The 17,226-nt window shown below is 39.8% G+C and overlaps 1 protein-coding gene across 1 annotated transcript in view; it reads left to right on the top strand.

Moving 5' to 3' along the window:
• Window positions 1-839: 839 nt before the first annotated feature.
• Window positions 840-17,226, top strand: part of dnah3 (dynein axonemal heavy chain 3) — a 189,556-nt gene continuing 173,169 nt past the window's right edge. The window contains exons 1-2 of the mRNA XM_012971313.3: window positions 840-1,257; window positions 12,743-12,844. Of these exons, the coding sequence (XP_012826767.2) occupies window positions 1,225-1,257; window positions 12,743-12,844 (135 nt within the window). The 5' untranslated portion in view covers window positions 840-1,224. The remainder of the gene's footprint in view (window positions 1,258-12,742; window positions 12,845-17,226) is intronic.

Raw genomic sequence — 17,226 nt, 5'->3', positions numbered from 1 at the left:
GAGGCAGCTGCTTAGGGCGCAACAATTGGGGGGCGCCAGGCAGCCTCTCCTGCCTACCCCTAGTGCTACTTTGTCATTGCCTCCGCCGCTTGTCATTAACGAGGCAATGACCGATCTAATCGCCCCGCCCCCCTGCACCGCCTCCTGTGCTTTGGCGCGCATGCGCTGTTCGGGGGGCGGGGAGGTGGGCGGAGTTGGCCGACCGGTTTGCCTAGGGCGCCCGGTCGGCTTGGCCCACCCCTGGTTGTGTCTGTTCTAAAACAGGGGTTCCTGGTCTCCATTTAGGCATATAAGGACTGATTCACATGTTTTTGCAATGCTATGTGTATAGCAGATGGCATGTGAATAGCTTTGTTGGAAGAAGGCTTAAATTATAATGTTATGGCTTTTAGTTGTCAGCAGCCCACATCCCCATAGCCCCTCCGCTGGCTGAACTGACTGAAATCAAACCTCTTAATATCTTTACCTGCTTATGCCCTCCCTCAGCCCTATTTCAGAGCCAGCTGTCTTTATTAAAAGTACTAGGAGAAAGAAAGTCCCAGTCCGTTCTTACAGCAGTTCCATGTGTTTGTAACAACTGGAGTCAGTAAATAAAATAGCACAAGGGGAAGCTTCCTATTAATTACACGGGGGCAATTGTAACAGAGATTTATAGGCCCATAAAGCACGACCACACCAGATCCTCGGCTGCCCTTTAGCTGATAATACTCCCCTCCCTTGTCCCCACACGGGACAGACAGCGGCAGGCTACTATTCCATTCACAGCATGGCTGCTGTCACAAGCCATGGCCCGCCTCCCTGTCTGACTGCTAGTAACCAGGGCGCGGTTACCGTGGCAACCAAGCCACCTTGTGCGGAGTTGGGAAAAGTTTGTTTTCCTGCAAAGTGGGACCCAGGGGAGCAGCCCCAATTTAGTGCCACTTTAATTCCCTTGCAGCCACAACTTCTTTTAACTAACAATGTAAAGTGTATTTGTGCAGAGAGGATCGATACAGGGGCGCAGTGAGACTGTCAGGGCTAATTGCCGGGCAGGGGACAAACACAAACACCTCTCTGTATCTTAGTTACCAAAGTTTGCCTGCTGCCTCTAGTCTCCATTCTGTCTTTCACCTCAGCTTTCCCCAATATATCCGATATTGGCACTTTTGTGCAAATAATAATAGGTGCTTGATGCGACATAGGCTATGAGAGAAATCAGACCGTAAGCATACACTGCTATTAGCCATGGAATCTTCCCACACACCGAGACTCCTAAAGGTAATTGAATGTTATTTTCTTTTCAATACTGAGATGTATAATGTTTGTGTTTTTCTGTTTTCTTTGGTGTGTGTGCGTATATATTATATATATTGCCAGGGTGCTAGTAATGCATAGTTATTTTACAAAGTACAGCACCTTGCAGCAAAGTTTATTTATTACTACAAGAATCCAATGTTTCAGTCCCTAACTGGGACCTTTCTCCATGCACTGTTTGTTCCCTTGTCCCTGGTGACCAAAATGTAGGGTTTTTGAATCATTAAATACACTTTTGTGTCGTTGAAAAGACCTGCAAAGTTATGGGATCCGTCTCTGGAATCCCGTTATCCAGAAAGCTCCGAATTACGGAAAGCCTGTCTCCCATAGACTCCATTTTAATCAAATAATTCAGATTTTTAAAATTGATTTCTTAATTCTCTGTAATAACAAAACTCTACCCTGTGTTTGATCCCATCTAAGATATAATGAATCCTTATTGGATTCAAAACAATCCTATTGGGTTTAATCAGTGTTTTATTGATTTTTTTTAGACTTAAGGTATGGAGATCCAAATTCCAAAAAGACCCCTTATCTGTAATACCCTTGGTCCCGAGCATTCTGGATAACTGGTCCTATACCTGTACTTTGTAAAAAGGAAAAAGTATTTATATATAGAGAGAAAGAGATGTCATGCAGAAGAAACCACATTCATAAGGCTTAAATCAAATTCACGTGAAATTAATTATGTGGAGATGGACATTTCAGCTAATTGGTTAGCCTTTTCCAAAGCTGACTAGCTGATGTCTATTCTACAGTCTTCTGGACTGCACCCAGGCACAGAATTTTGCAGGCCCTATTAGCCCACACCTCTGGTAGGGGAAACAATTAGAGGGTGATAGGTGCATTTCGAAATGGACTCTAAAAGGAGATGGCCTTCCCAAAATTCTGGATGACTGGTTTCCAGAAAAGGTATCACATACCTGTAATATATTGTTATTATTCTGTACAATCTCCAGCATATTCCACAGTACTTTATGGTGATTATACATTATTCTCATCAGTCTCTAGCCCAGTGGAGCTCATGTTCTTATTACATTCACGTGTTATGGTTAATTTTGGTGGAAACCAATTAGCCTTCCTATTTGTTTCTGGAGTGTGAGAGAAAATCTGATTCATATATGTAGTTGCCATTGAAAGCAGTTTCCTTTTGTCTGTTTATATTTCTGCCCAGGCAATAAGGGTGGCCATACACGTAGCAATAACGATCTTTCTTGCGTCCTCCCACCCTCCACTGACGTTCAGGGCTGAATCTGGCAGAAACAATAGAAATTCTACCTGCACCTGCTAATTCAGCCCTAAACATAGATTTTGCTTGGGCCCCTTCAATGGTGCCTGATCAAAATCTTTTAACCTGGCTGATCGACGAGACTACTGATATCCGCAGCCTTTGCGATATTGGTCACCTCTTGGCCGGCCGGCTGGCTTTATGACTCCTGAAACAGTGTAGCAGAAGCCAGCTGGTTAACAGACTTGGAGGAAATCTGAATTCATCAACTGACCATACACAGATAAACAAATACTGCTTTCAATTGCAGTATCTTTTCTAAATATCTTTAAATCACTGACAATATGTAATTAATGAAATTTGGACAATTAGACAATTTTGCTGATGCCTTTTAAATGGCATCTGATAAAAGCTGATGATAAAACTCCCCCAAACAGCTATCTAGTGAAGCCTAACACCACTTTTGCAAAAAAATAAAATATATATATTTTTTTTAAATCCAAAATGTTCAAATGCCTTTTTCAGATCCGGAAAGACACTGTAAATAAGCCTTTATTCTAACATTTAACTTCTGGGTTTAAGCAATGATGCCCGCAGCAGCTGGGATACCATTGACTGCACAGACCCCTTGTTCAGCTCACAAAGAAATGAAATAAAGGGGAATGCTTCTGCAGAACCTTGTGGGACTAAAGAATGTTTCTGACCTCAGTTACCATTGGCAGAATGATATCTGCACTGGAATTCTAGCTTGTGTAAATTCAATTCCTGCCTTTATGTTCTTCGGTAATACAGCAGCATGTTTTGTGCCCTGCAAGATGTCATTTTATTATAACATATGCCACAGTGAATAATTGTCTTGCTATATGGAAACAGTTGGACAGCACTTATCAAACAGATGGCTCCACGTGAAAAAAAACTGCTATTACCCTTTGCTGATTTGAAAGCTGGACACCTCAAAGACTGGTCTTCATTACTTTTTGGCCCTTTTATTGTTGATCTCAGTTTCTGTAGGTGCATACCTGTTAACCAGTTACGTGCACAGCAACCCCCACCTCCAAATGTCCAAAAGTTTCTGTCCAAACATAAAAACAAAAAAAAATCTCAACAATTTGTAGCCAAAACACATTTACTGAAATCAAAGAATATGGCTTGGCTTTTTTTTTTTTTTACTTGTGTGTATATGCTTGGCCATCATCTGATATCATGGGGCCCCATACTACTTAATAGGGGGCCTGGGTCATTAGCACTACCAACTTGGGAACCCTCAACTGCAGGCTCGACAAACTAAGTAGAATAGAATGGGCCCAAGTTAAAAAAAAAGCTTACCCTTATAGCACACTTGACCAAACCTCTGATTTTCCCACACCATGCCTTCCACACCCATGACCCACCCAAACTGCACCCATTCCCCACAATAAGGCAATTGGACCATCACAACTGTCCAGGGCCCTCATATGATTCCCAACTGCTCATCCCTTATGGCGGACCTGTGCGTATATGTGTGACATAGCCATCTATATATCTATATGGCCTCCCAGTTTTGAATATTAGGCCACAAGCACTGTATAATATCAGCACAAAGGAGTTTTACTCAGACTGAAACAAGCAGTGTGGCCTTATTTATAATTATAATCCCAAGTATCCTACTTAATTGTGCTATTTTTCCTACACTAATCCTTTGAAAGTGTCAGTAAGTGCCAGATGCAGCGGTAAGTCATCAGATATCACGTAAGAAGGCTTCCTACTAATCTGTCATTAGCTTCTATGTTAATCTGCCAATAATGCCACTTTGTCACAGACTTGGAGCTGGCAGTTATGGCTAAAGCTGGTTATCCCTTGAGAAAGGTCTTAGTGAGGACCGAAACGTCTTTCTAGTATTATGTGTCTACAATTAAGTTGTTAAGATTTTTTATAGGTTGTGCCAGTCTATAAATGATTTTATATATTGTGCCATATCTATATCTTACTCCACTGCAGGTGTTCCAATCACCCAATGTTTATTCCCGCATTTAAAAGTCACGCCAATCCTCAGAAGCAATCTGACTACAGAGAGCTGTTGGGGGCGTGGCCTGGGCAAAACAGGGTGTGGTTGGGAGGAGTGGCACATCCAAGATACACCCAGATCTCCCAAAAAAATGTTCTTTTGTGAAGGGTTCCCTCTTGTATTGGTTATATATGCAGAATATGTTGGCATTTTATATACATGGTAATAAAAATTGACCATTGTAGATGTGATAGGGACTTAGAATGTAAGCTCCGCTGTGTCATGGACTGATAAGAATGATGTAAAATCTACAGGTTTCTATTATTTCTTTGTAATATTTATATGAAGACTGAAGGTTGCACTTGCATATGTATGTGCCTAAATGTACTCAAATTCTGGTACACAACATTTCTTGTTGTAATATCCATTCTTCTAAATATTTTGTTTTGTGCATTATAATATGATTTTTATATGGCATTTAATGTATTCCAGTACAACTGTAAAATCATTTCAAATAAAAGGTCACAATTCAGAATGCCGAATATAGATTTCTGAGTGCAACTACATTATCAGTAGAGGCACATGGCTAGTAGTAAGTAACAGGGCCGGAACTAGGGGTAGGCAGAAGAGGCAGCTGCCTAGGGCGCAACGATTGAGGGGCGCCAGGCAGGAGCCTCTCCTGCCTACCCCTAGTACTACTTTGTCATTGCCTCCGCCGCTTGTCATTAGCGGCGGAGGCAATGACCGATCTAATCGCACCGCCCCCGACTGCAACTCCTCCTGTGCTTTGGTGCGCATGCGCCGTTCGGGAGGGGGGGGCGGGGAGGTGGTCGGCTTGGCCCGCCCCTGGTAAGTAATGATACAAATCAAGGATGAAAACAGGTGAATTTGTCAGACTTACAGATATATTTTAGTTTGTAGCATTCTTTTGTTTTAGTCATGGTTGGACAACTGGGCCCAATATCTCTGTTTCTCTGCTGGTAAACTGGGAAACCCTCCAGTAATTATGCCTTTTTAGAGGATCTCTGAAGAAGGTCTGTTATTTAAGTATTTAAGCATTCTACTCCTATCTGATGATTTAGCATTAATGTTTGCCGGTGTTCGGGCACCCAGTCAAATTTCTCCATCCTGCCTGATCGACAAGATGACCAATATTCAAGGCTTTTTTTTTATATTGGTTGCCTTGTCTTCCACTATACCTGAACTGATTATTGCATGAAACGTTTTGTGCGATAATATTGGTGAGTGTATGGCCACCTTAAGTGGAACTACTTAATGGTGGTGGGATATTCTAATATGGAATACATGACCCAAAGTCACTTGACTCATAAAGCTTTTAAATAAAGATGCGGTCAATTTCTGCAGATAAAATGTGCTATCTCCTTATGAATTGTATGTTTGGGCTTGACAGACTGATGTTTTTGTTGGACTGAAGCATTACTAGATGGTTCTGCAGCCGTGGTTTGAACCAAGAATGGAATCATCAGGAGGAGGGGCACATCCAGCTTTTTAATTATAAGAACTCTATAAAATATAGAAAAATGTAATTCTGTGTCTCTCTGTGGGAGGTCATACTACAGGTGCACACCATAGATTTAATAGCTGGAAGCATATTTCCATCTCTTGAAGCCCATTAGAAATGCTCTATACTTACTTCAAAGAACTGGCCTGTGATGAGAGTTGAAAGCGTCAATTCATAATTCTCTAAAGTGACTCCCACTGAGTTTATTTTCTGAGTCTGCTTCCATTAGATAATACATACAGACCAATTCCCCTTCTTCAAATCTTCCATTTTAAAAGACATGTAGGATCTAATGAAATCAGACTCAGAAAATGGGCTCAGTGGGAGTCATTCAAACAAAGTAAACAGAATAATGCTCTGTAGTAAAACTTAACTATTTGCTCTTTTTATTGATCAACTTAACCGACTGGTATTGACTTGATGGGAGATAGAATGGGTTAACCAAACCTTATCACTGGCTTTCTGGCTTTTTGGCACAAAATATTTGTTATATTTTAAAGTAGGATTTCGTAACCCTCTTGGATGGGATCCAAATTTACATATCGGAGTCTGTATTCAAGTCAGCAGAGGAAAAAATATTTTGTGTAAACCTTGAGAAAGTTTTGCTTAAAATTACGTTTGATCCTTGATGAGGACATGTCACTGTATGTTGTTTCAACTGATCTTATCAGAAGGGTCTATGTAAATACAGCCATAAACACTCACAGAAAATCTGCACTGAGTCCTCTAGAGCTGCAGCAAGAAGTGGGAGACCAAGCTAAAATTGCAGCTGCTATCTTAAGCGAAAGGAGGGAACTTCTAGGGCACTTTACTCAGGTATGGTAAAGCTTAGTGCAGAATAAATATTGGGATCTAGGTGGCTGATCTATTGGCACTAAAATGCCAAAATGAGTCAACCATGGACCTTAGTAGATAGTCAGTACACCAGTTATTAAGATCAATTTGAAGAAAAAATACATACTATAAGATCAATGTTTCTGGTAGGTAGCAATGTATTTCTAGTACCCTTATGTATAAATATATTGACAGATTTGGGCTATTAATCATAATAAAAGGAAAAGTAGTTCTCACTGCTAAAGAATTTTAGGAGGGGGTGCAATGAGGGTTTGACGACAAATTCATAAAGACAGAGGAGATCATCTCCACTGAGTTAAAATATAAACGGTATATTAAGACATTTTGTCCATAAAGCACCAAAGTCTGCATTCTTTTACTCTAATGGATAATGGAACTTGAATAAAACAGTGTTAAATAGCTGAATAGTAATTTATTTTAAGTACTCCCAACACCTTAGAGTTTAAACATAATCCCTTTGGAATAGGGTTGCATTACCTTGAAGCGAAACATGATTAATTTAAATAAATTCCTTACAAGTGTGTTGTGTGTCATATAGTGAAAAAATATATATTTTGCAATCTTTTTTTGCATATAAATGGATTCATTTGGCATTAATTTACTTTCCCACAGTACCAGAAGGTCTGCACACCTTTATCTGGCCTTAGACAGTGAGGTGCCTTTCTACTAGGGTTGCCATCTGTCCTGTATTTTACTATGCTGGCTGATAAAAACAGTACCGGCACTTATTGCCCAACATTATTAATAGAGAAAAAAGCTATAAAGATAAGAAAGCTGATTTTTTTTTTAGAAAGGCGCCATCCCTACTTCTACTGCTTTTTGCATTCCCCTGATGCTTGAGTCAACAACTTGGTGGTCAATAAATCTGAGTTCCCTATTTCTATACAAGGACTAGAGGGAATTTATGCCTTTATTATCAATATTTTCAGTAAATAACCCAGTCTTATACAGGTGCCGCTGCCATTTCTTCTACCATCTTATTTAAAAAAAGAAAACCTTCATTTCTGATTGATTTGCTTATTCTCTGTAATAATAAGCGCAAAAGAAGGCCATAATAAGCCATTTTTTAAACTCAGTTTTGGAGCTTGGAGACCTGCAGCTTACCCTACTAAGCTGACTAACCTGACTACACATCAGAAGCACTTGATGTGTTAGTCTGCACTGTATTGGTGAGGGGTAGTCATGGGAAGGCATGTTAGCATCTCCTCCTTCCCCCTACCTTCTGCCTCTTGATGCTACACTCTCTGCACTCTACTTCATCCACCGAATTTAATCTGGAGCAAGGAGTAGAGCACAGAATTCCCTGGGCAAAAGTTATTGTCAGATGACCATACACCTTTTAGGGCGAAGACACACGGCCAATTAAAAAGTTGTGGCGACTAATTAGCACACCGCAAACAATGCACGATTAGTCACTGCAACTTTTAAAAAACTCAGTTGTGGCGACTAATAGTAGCAATTATCTGCCATATATTAATATACAAGTCGTTGCAACTAATCGCACATTGTTTGCACCCTGTGTGTCTTCGCCCTTAAGGTTTAAGGTCCCCATACACGGGCCGATTGTAGCTGCCGATATCGGCCCCTTGGACCGATTCGGCAGCTTATCGGCTTGTGTAGGGGCAGAAACGACGGCCATACCCGACCAATATCTGGCCTGAAATTGGCCTGATATCGATTGGGCAGGTTAAAAGATTCAGTCGGATCGGGGACCGTATCAACGAGCCGACTGCCCTATTGCCGCCATTATAATTCTAGGGCCAAACGATCGAATTAGCCTACATGTTCCCCGATATCGCCCACCCATAGGTGGGGATATAGGGTGAAGATCAGCTCGCTTGGCAATCTCACCAAGCGAGCGAATCTTCACGTGTATGGGGACCTTAAGAACCCACGGTAATCCGAATTTGTACAGTTTTCTCCTGCAGGCAACTTTGTGCAACGAAGCAATGGAAAGGGCTTTCCACTGGCGACTCCTCTTATTGCTGGTGGAAAGCCTCTTAGGAGCGGTTTGTCGCCCGCGATAGCAGAGATTTATTACCCTGAAGCTCTAGCGCTTGCTCCCAGGGAATAAAAAGTTATCCCTATTTTGTTCCACATTATGGAAAGACGCCTTATCAAAGTCCCACTCCCAAGCATTCCAGATAATGGGCCAGATTCAATTTGGTGAGAAAAGCTTATCTCCTAATTCACTTCCATATTTTCTCATAGAGCCGGATGCAATTCAATAAGAAAAACTTATCTCACTGTTTATCACATGGAAACTCTTTTGATGTCTTCCTCAAATTGAATCTCGCCTATAAGTTTTTATACAATAAACAAGAAAATAACGTTTTCTAATCAAACTGAATCAGGCTCACACATTGTCTACACAATGTCTGTATTTACTATGTCTGTATTTGTAAATGAAATGCTATTTTAAGCAGAATGTATTTATCTCTTTCTATTCTAAACACTGCTGGTTTTGACTCTTGAAACACTGCAGTATAAGCCAATGGATTAAAAGAACTGTGAAAAAGCATACTACTATGACTGATAGGGTTGCCACATTTTCTGAAAAAAATATCTGCCGCCCTATTTTTTTATGTTTCTTACCCTATTAATAACATTGGCATCAAGCAACATTTTTACCGGCCAGGCCATTAAAATACAAGTGGCAACCCTAGCAATACAAGTAAGAGTGATGTGTGGGATAAACATTTACAAAATTACAAAAAACTTACAAAACTAAAAAATGTATAAACAAACCAAATGAACCATAAAGTTTCCCAGAAAACAAGTCAGCTTTGTGGTTTTTCTGACTTACCTATAAAGTAACAGTAAACTGTGCCTTTAAATAGTATCTTATTAAACCACATTGCGCGGCGAACACCAATTATTAAACCATCACATAGTAATACAGTCGCCATGGTAACTGATCTTCTTATTCTTTCTAAATATTATCTCTTAAGCATAGCAATTATCTAGCTTAAGAAATGAAGTATTTACTGAAAAAATAACCATTTGAGTTTTGTAGAATGTGTGTCAGAGATGACGAGAGAACAAAACCATTATTTTTTAACATGTCAGATCATTTGAAGGAAACTTCATGCAATATTTGATATTTTTCTATCACAAAAACATATTTGTTTCTGAAAAAATTGCATTTGATGTTTTCTGTGAATTGATGGTATGGTATCAGATGGGAAAAAAGAGGACTATAAACAGTTATTATCACCAGAAATGATCTGTCTCCATCTGCTTATATAAAAATCTGATGTTAGTTATATAGTGGGGTACTGTACCATGGTTTTTAGTATTATGTTCTGATTTTATAGTTTTCTGCCTTCTGTAATGAAGTTTTACCCAAAATTACAGCATGGATCTTAAAGAATTAAGGTGACCATATAAGGTGACCATCTGCTTGTTTGGCAAGGTCGCCAAGTGAGCGGATCTTCTCTTGATATGCTCACCTATGGGTGGCCAATACCAAGCTAATTAGATCAAATTAAAATTATGGGCATAGGCGCTATCAGTTTGGGGACCACATCAACAAGTCGATGCGGTCCCTGATCTGAGAGAAAAATCAAACCTGCCTGATCTGGCCGATTTCATGTTGGTGGTGCCCATACACAGGCAGATAAGCTGCTGAATTGGTCTAATGGGCTGATATCGGCAGCTGAAATTGGCCCGTGTGTGGCCACCTTAAGTTATTCTTTTTCTATTACTACAATTTGCCTTCCTCTTCTGCCGCTTTCCTGCTTGTAGTTTAAAATGCTATCTAGTTGTTGGGAGTCACCAACCCTGGCCTCCTCATATTCTTCTCCCAGTCTCTCATTCACCCCACTACGTTATTGCTACGGTGAAACGAACCCAACCCGGCTTCTTTCCTCTATTTATAGACCGGTGCCCGCCCCACAATGACGTCACAAAAGGGGCAGGGCGCGTCGGGTGTGCACCTATAAATGATAGAGCTGGAATAGGAAGCCGGCAGTGTGAGGTCGCAGGGTGAGCGGAAGAGCTCAACCCAAACCCGCCCGCAACCCGCCTAACCCACCTGACATGCAGGTTAACCTGTGGGTCCTGTGAGTATTGGGCTGACTCACACATCACTAGTAAGCGGTACTACCTGCAGCTGGCTCCAGTGCTGGGCCAAGCTGGCTGGGCAATCTAAGCAACCCACCTGGCCACCTTGTCCCCCACCACTGGCTGCACAGCTGTGGAATGCACGATCACGGTGCATGAACAAACAAATGTTTGAACAAGCTCAGTCACAAGGGCCCAGACTAGGGGTAAGTGACAGAAAAGGTACATGCCTAGTGCCCCCCCATTGTTCTCCTGCCTACACCTAGGGGCACATTTACTAATCCACGAATGGTCCGAAGGTTCCGAATGCGTTTTTTTCGTAATGATCGGTATTTTGCGATTTTTTCGGAAATTGTCGCGACTTTTTCGTAGCCATTACGAATGTTTCGCAAAATGTCGCGACTTTTTCGTAGAGCTACGACTTGCGTGAAAAGTCGCAACTTTTTTGCAGCTTTTGCGCCGAGTACGAAAGTTTCGGATTCATTCAAGCTTCAGTATGGTGACTTTTCTTGGGCCAGGTTGGAGCTGCAGAGTGCCATTGAGTCCTATGGGAGGCTTCCAAAATCATGCTAAGTCTGAAAGTTTCGGCCCCGCCGCTTATGAACACTCAATACGAAAAAGTCGCGACAAGATACGAGCAAATCGTAACGGCTACGAAAAAGTTGCGACTTTTCGCGCAAGTCGTAATGGTTACGAAATCACCCTTTTTGTATTTTCTATTCATTCTCTAATCTTTATCTTAGATTGCAAATTCCACTAGAAATTAACAATGTGTAATCTTTGTAAAGCACCGCTGAATATGTCATTTATTTTAAAATGTAAATTTTAGAAAAATGTAAAATAGAAAGCTATTGGAAGAAATCAATATTATAGTGGTATCATATCTGAAAATGCTGTGTTTTGTAAAGGTCAACAGCTTATTTAATCTTTACTAAATCATAGCTGCAATGCTGAGTTTTGATTAGTCAGTAGAGTAATACTTCTAAAGCTGCCAGTAAATAGCATTAGCCATTACTTTCTGTCAGGAAGGCCAGAAAGTATGCTTTCTAATTATTTGTGTATATTAATGGCAGCTTCATTTAAGGCTTAAGGGCTCTTAAGGGCACAACAAGAGCATACCATTTGGAAATTCAAGTGGCCAAAATGGGCGTATGATTTATTGGAGATGAATGCATGATTTCTGTTGTTCATGCTGTTCATTAAGATGCTGCTCAGAATAGGCAAATATTAGTTCATGGATGCCACTCTTTTTTGCTTATATGCTGCAAAATAGCGAGAATGTTTGTTAAAAAACATAAATGTTTGCCCTCTCTAGGGTACTGATTCATATATGCTTAATATTTGTTTTCATATACGTTTATATGTCCAAAGCATTTCACGTTTCGTTGTGCTGTAAAATATTCACACACTGTGTATGAATACATGCCTTTAATGTTTACATATAGGTACACTGAATAGTAGCACAACCCTCTATACTACTTACTGATATACTGAATGTTAATACACCTATTTACTTACACTGTTTACATATAGGTACACTGAATAGTAGCACAACCCTTTATATTACTTACTGATATACTGAATGTTAATACATCTATTTACTTACACTGTTTACATATAGGCACACTGAATAGTAGCACAACGCACTATATTACTTACTGATATACTGAATGTTAATACATCTATTTACTTACACTGTTTACATATGCTGCATGCTGATACATGTCTGTAATCTACTGCAACGTATACAATATTTATACACTGCATAATAATACATATTTTTTGCCCTATTTAGCTAAAAGTGGATTCTTCGTACAATATGAGCCATTCCAGAGGGCTTCCAGGTTTGCCTCCTTTACCAACATCATCTTCAACAGAGCCGTCAGAATTATATCAGGTATGCTAAGAGTAAAAGTATTTTCATCAGTTTTTACAATATACAATATGGGAAAATGGTAATTGTTCTTAACGGTGTCATTGCTAGCTATGGCACTATTATCCTATAGGAAGTGCTCACAAATTCATGGGGGGAGCGGCAATAAAAATTCTGCTGGTCACATTAGTTAACTTTTAGTATGATGTAGAAAGTGCTATTCAGAGACAGTTTGCAATTGGTAACCATTTTTTTTATTGATAGTTTTTTAATGACTTCCCTTTTTGCTTAGGAGCTTTCCAGTTTGGAATTTCAGCAGCTATCTGGTTGGTAGGGTCAAAATTACCTTAGCAGCCAGGAAGTAGTTTGAATGAGAGACTGGAATATGAATAGGAATCTGAATACAAAGAAAAGTAACTAAATGTAAAAATAAAATTGTAGCCTCAGACTACAAAAGTTTTTTGGCTGCTGGGGTTTGACCCTTGTTTGAAAGCTGGAAAGAGTAAAAAGAAGAAGGCAAATAATTAGATAACTATAAAATATAAAAAATAAAGACTAATTGAAAAGTTGCTTAGAATTGACCATTCTATAACATACTAAAGGTTTACTTAAAGGTGAACTACCCCTTTAATATAATAATACAGGTATAGGACCTGTTATCCAGAATGCTCGGGACCAAGGGTATTCTGGATAAGGGATCTTTCCATAATTTGGAACCTCATACCTTAAGTCTACTAAAAAATCAATAAAAAAATTAATTAAACCCAATAAGATTGTTCTGAATCCAATATGGATAAATTATATCTTAGTTGGGATCAAGTACAAGGTACTGTTTTATTATTACAGAGAAAAAGAAAATACATTTTAAAAATCTGAATTATTTGATTAAAATAGAGTCTATGGGAGATGGCCTTTCGTAATTCAGAGCTTTCTGGATAACAGGTTTCCGGATAACGGATTATGCCGTTCCAACCAATTCATTTTGTCCTATTGATTTTCAAGATGAATGTGCTATACAAACCCCGATCAGCGCAGTGAAAGTATGATGGTGAGTGCGAGTGAAAATGATTTATCAGTGATCCACACGGGTTCAAAACCTAAATCAAGTTTCTATCCTATACAATCAAGAAATCATAATATTTTCTTGTTTCAGAAATTGGTACAACAAGATATTGAGAATTTAGCAATAAGATGGGATAGGGAACGTGCTAGATCTAATATAAGCAATTTGACGTTGGGGGAGAGAAAAGCTTTAAAATCATTGAGTATGAATAAGAAGGTAGTTATTAAGGCAGCTGACAAAGGAGGGTCTGTAGTGGTCATGGATGCGTCAACCTATGAGATCGAGGTGATGCGCCAACTTGGTGATACTGACACCTATAGATCCCTGGATGAGGACCCCACATTATGGTTCCAGAAGTTACTGAATGATTTGTTACTTGAGGGGTTGTCCATGGGGATACTTGATAGGAAAGAATATGAATTCCTTTATTGTGCCCATCCAACCATTCCTATCTTTCACACTCTCCCGAAAGTACACAAATCTCTGGAGAATGTGAAGGGACGCCCTATTGTGGCAGGGATTGGATCCCTGAATGAAGGGTTGTCTCGGTACGTTGATAAGCTGCTTATGCCATTGGTAGTGCAGCTACCAACGTACCTTAGAGATACCACCGTGTGCATTAACAAAGTGGCGGACTTGGTATGGAAACCAACCTACAGGTGGTTTTCAATGGATGTGACCGCCCTATATTCTTCGATTGATCATAATTTAGGTTTGCGGTCCATACAGTATTGGTTGGAATTGGATGGGGGTTTCTCTCCGTTACAAATGGATTTTATGTTACAGGCTGTTCATTTTCTTCTACATACTAATTATTTTTTGTTTAATGGGATATTCTATCTTCAGAGACGTGGGGCCGCCATGGGTACTTCCTTTGCCCCGACGTATGCCAACCTTTTTATGGGTTGGTGGGAGCGGCTCCATGTCTTTGGGACTAATAACCCCTTTACGAATCGATTGATACGTTTTTACCGCTACATAGATGACTGCATTGGGGTCTCGGATGGGGATGAATCTTCATTGCAGTCTTTCATCAATTATTGCAATGAAGCTGTGGAAGGTATTTATTTTACTCATGAGACCGATCCAAATAAGATTCCATTCTTGGATGTGGTGTTTTCCATAACAAATGGGAGAGTTAATACGGATTTGTATCGAAAACCAATCACACGCAACACCATTCTTCATGCTTAGAGTGCTCACCCCTGTATCAGGGGCATCCCAGTGGGGCAATTTCTGCGGCGGATTTGCTCGACATGGGATACGTTTCAGGAACAGGCTATGCAACTCTGGGACAGGTTTATTCAGCGGGGTTATGACACTATGGTCATCAAAATGGCCTATGAGAGAGCTGTAGCAACAGACAGGTCTGATCTATTGGGTCCTGTGGGCAATAATAGGACACGCCGAGGGGATTTCAGGATGAAACCTAGATTTTGTACCACATATGGGCGCGGCATATATGATATACAGAGGAGTATACACAAACACTGGGGTATCCTTATGCAGGATTCCATTCTGCAGGATGTCTTGGATAGGACCCCCCGCTTTATCTATAGGAGGGCCAAGAATGTTTCATCTTGGATTTCTAGAAGTCTGTATTCAACTGATACTAAGGAACAGGAATCTATTTGGTTACGATACAAAGGTACCTTTAAATGTGGAAGGAACAGGTGTAAGGCCTGTGGAATCATAAATGTGTCTAGGACATTTGCCTGTACTTTCTCGGGACAGGTTTTTGACATCCCACAATACTTCAATTGCCAGTCAAAAGGGATTGTCTATTTAGCTACATGTGAATGTGGGGCCCATTATGTCGGTAAGACTATCAGAAGGGCTGGCACTAGGTTTTTGGAACACCTGTCGGCTGTGGAAAGACATGATTCCAAGTCGGCGATTGCTAAGCACATGGGTGAGAAACATGGTGATAGTGCCCGCGTGACTTTCCAAATAATAGATAAAGCATGGGCTAACATTAGGAGAGGCAATTTGGATAGTAGGTTATTGGAGAGAGAAGTTTATTGGATTTACCGTTTGAAAACATCAGAACAGTATGGGGGTCTTAATCGAGAATGGGAAACTTCATGTTATTGTAGATAATAAATAACCGGGATGCAGCGACACTTTGTAATGGTTATGTAATATACAACATATGTTATGGGGCCCACTAACACTTGACCCCCCCCCCCTCTTTTTTATAATGCATAGTAACAATGTATTGCAATAATGTAACTTTATGACTATCATAAGTTATGCATACTGTTTTATTGTGTCAGCATTATATATACTTACTTTCTTATTGGAATTATTTCTTTATATATATATATATATATATTTTTTTTTCATATATTTCTTTTTTGACATATGGTTATTTCTATGCTTGAATTTTTGGGCTAGGGGGTGCTATGTGTTTTTCTTTATATTTTTCCTCATAAATTTTTTGTTTATGTTTTTAATCATGCATACTCTGGTTTTAGGCATCCATTGGGTTAATGGTTAATTGGTGGGCGTGTTCCCTTGTGGGGTTAAGTGAATAAGTACTGGTGGTGGTATGGGCTTAAGTTCAGCTTCTGAGGGAGTGGCATGCTAGCCACGAAACGCGTCAAGCTGGATGGGTGAGGACGCTCCTTTCATGTTTTTAAAATAATGAAATAAATACGTGTTTTTATTGAACTTGCTACCCGGTGCTCCACTTCAGTTTCTATTATTCCGGATAACGGATCCCATACCTGTATTTTAAAAGTTTGGTACTGGTCTAGTAGCCTACAGTAACCAATCAGCAGGTTGCATTTACTTGCAAGTACACAGTTTGTTAGTTGTTTAGGGTTAACAGAACTGGGCAAAGTTTTTATTAACGTATGACTGGTTATTTTAAGAAAGGTTCATTTTAATGGGACAGGACTTTTCTATTAATAATTTGAACAAAGTGTATAAATATAAATTTATAAAGATTTATTGTAGGACAATCAATCAGTTATGGTAGACTTTATTGTAGAACAATCAATTAATTTTTGATTCTCACTTTTTGTATCTGAAGCACAATTTTACCCAGAATTTTCTGCAAATGCTTTCTAAGTAGGGTGCAGGCCCTTCATATGATTGATATGTATAAATATATATATATATATATATATATAGAGAGAGAGAGAGAGAGAGAGAGAGAGAGAGAGAGAGAGAGAGACAGAGTAAAGCACATGCTGGGACTTAATATACAGAAAAAAGGTAAACATTTCAAACACAAACAGGGACAAACCAACAGACTGAAAAGCAGCACTTTTAAACCCTAAAAAAAAGAAGAACGTTTGTTCGCGCATGTGCGGGGGGTGGGGCGAATGGGGGGCAG

The sequence above is a fragment of the Xenopus tropicalis genome, chromosome 9, assembly GCF_000004195.4.
Source record: "Xenopus tropicalis strain Nigerian chromosome 9, UCB_Xtro_10.0, whole genome shotgun sequence".
NCBI classification, from domain to species: domain Eukaryota; kingdom Metazoa; phylum Chordata; class Amphibia; order Anura; family Pipidae; genus Xenopus; species Xenopus tropicalis.
The sequence above is the reverse complement of the archived record's forward strand: the minus strand, read 5'-3'. Positions and strand labels throughout refer to the sequence as shown.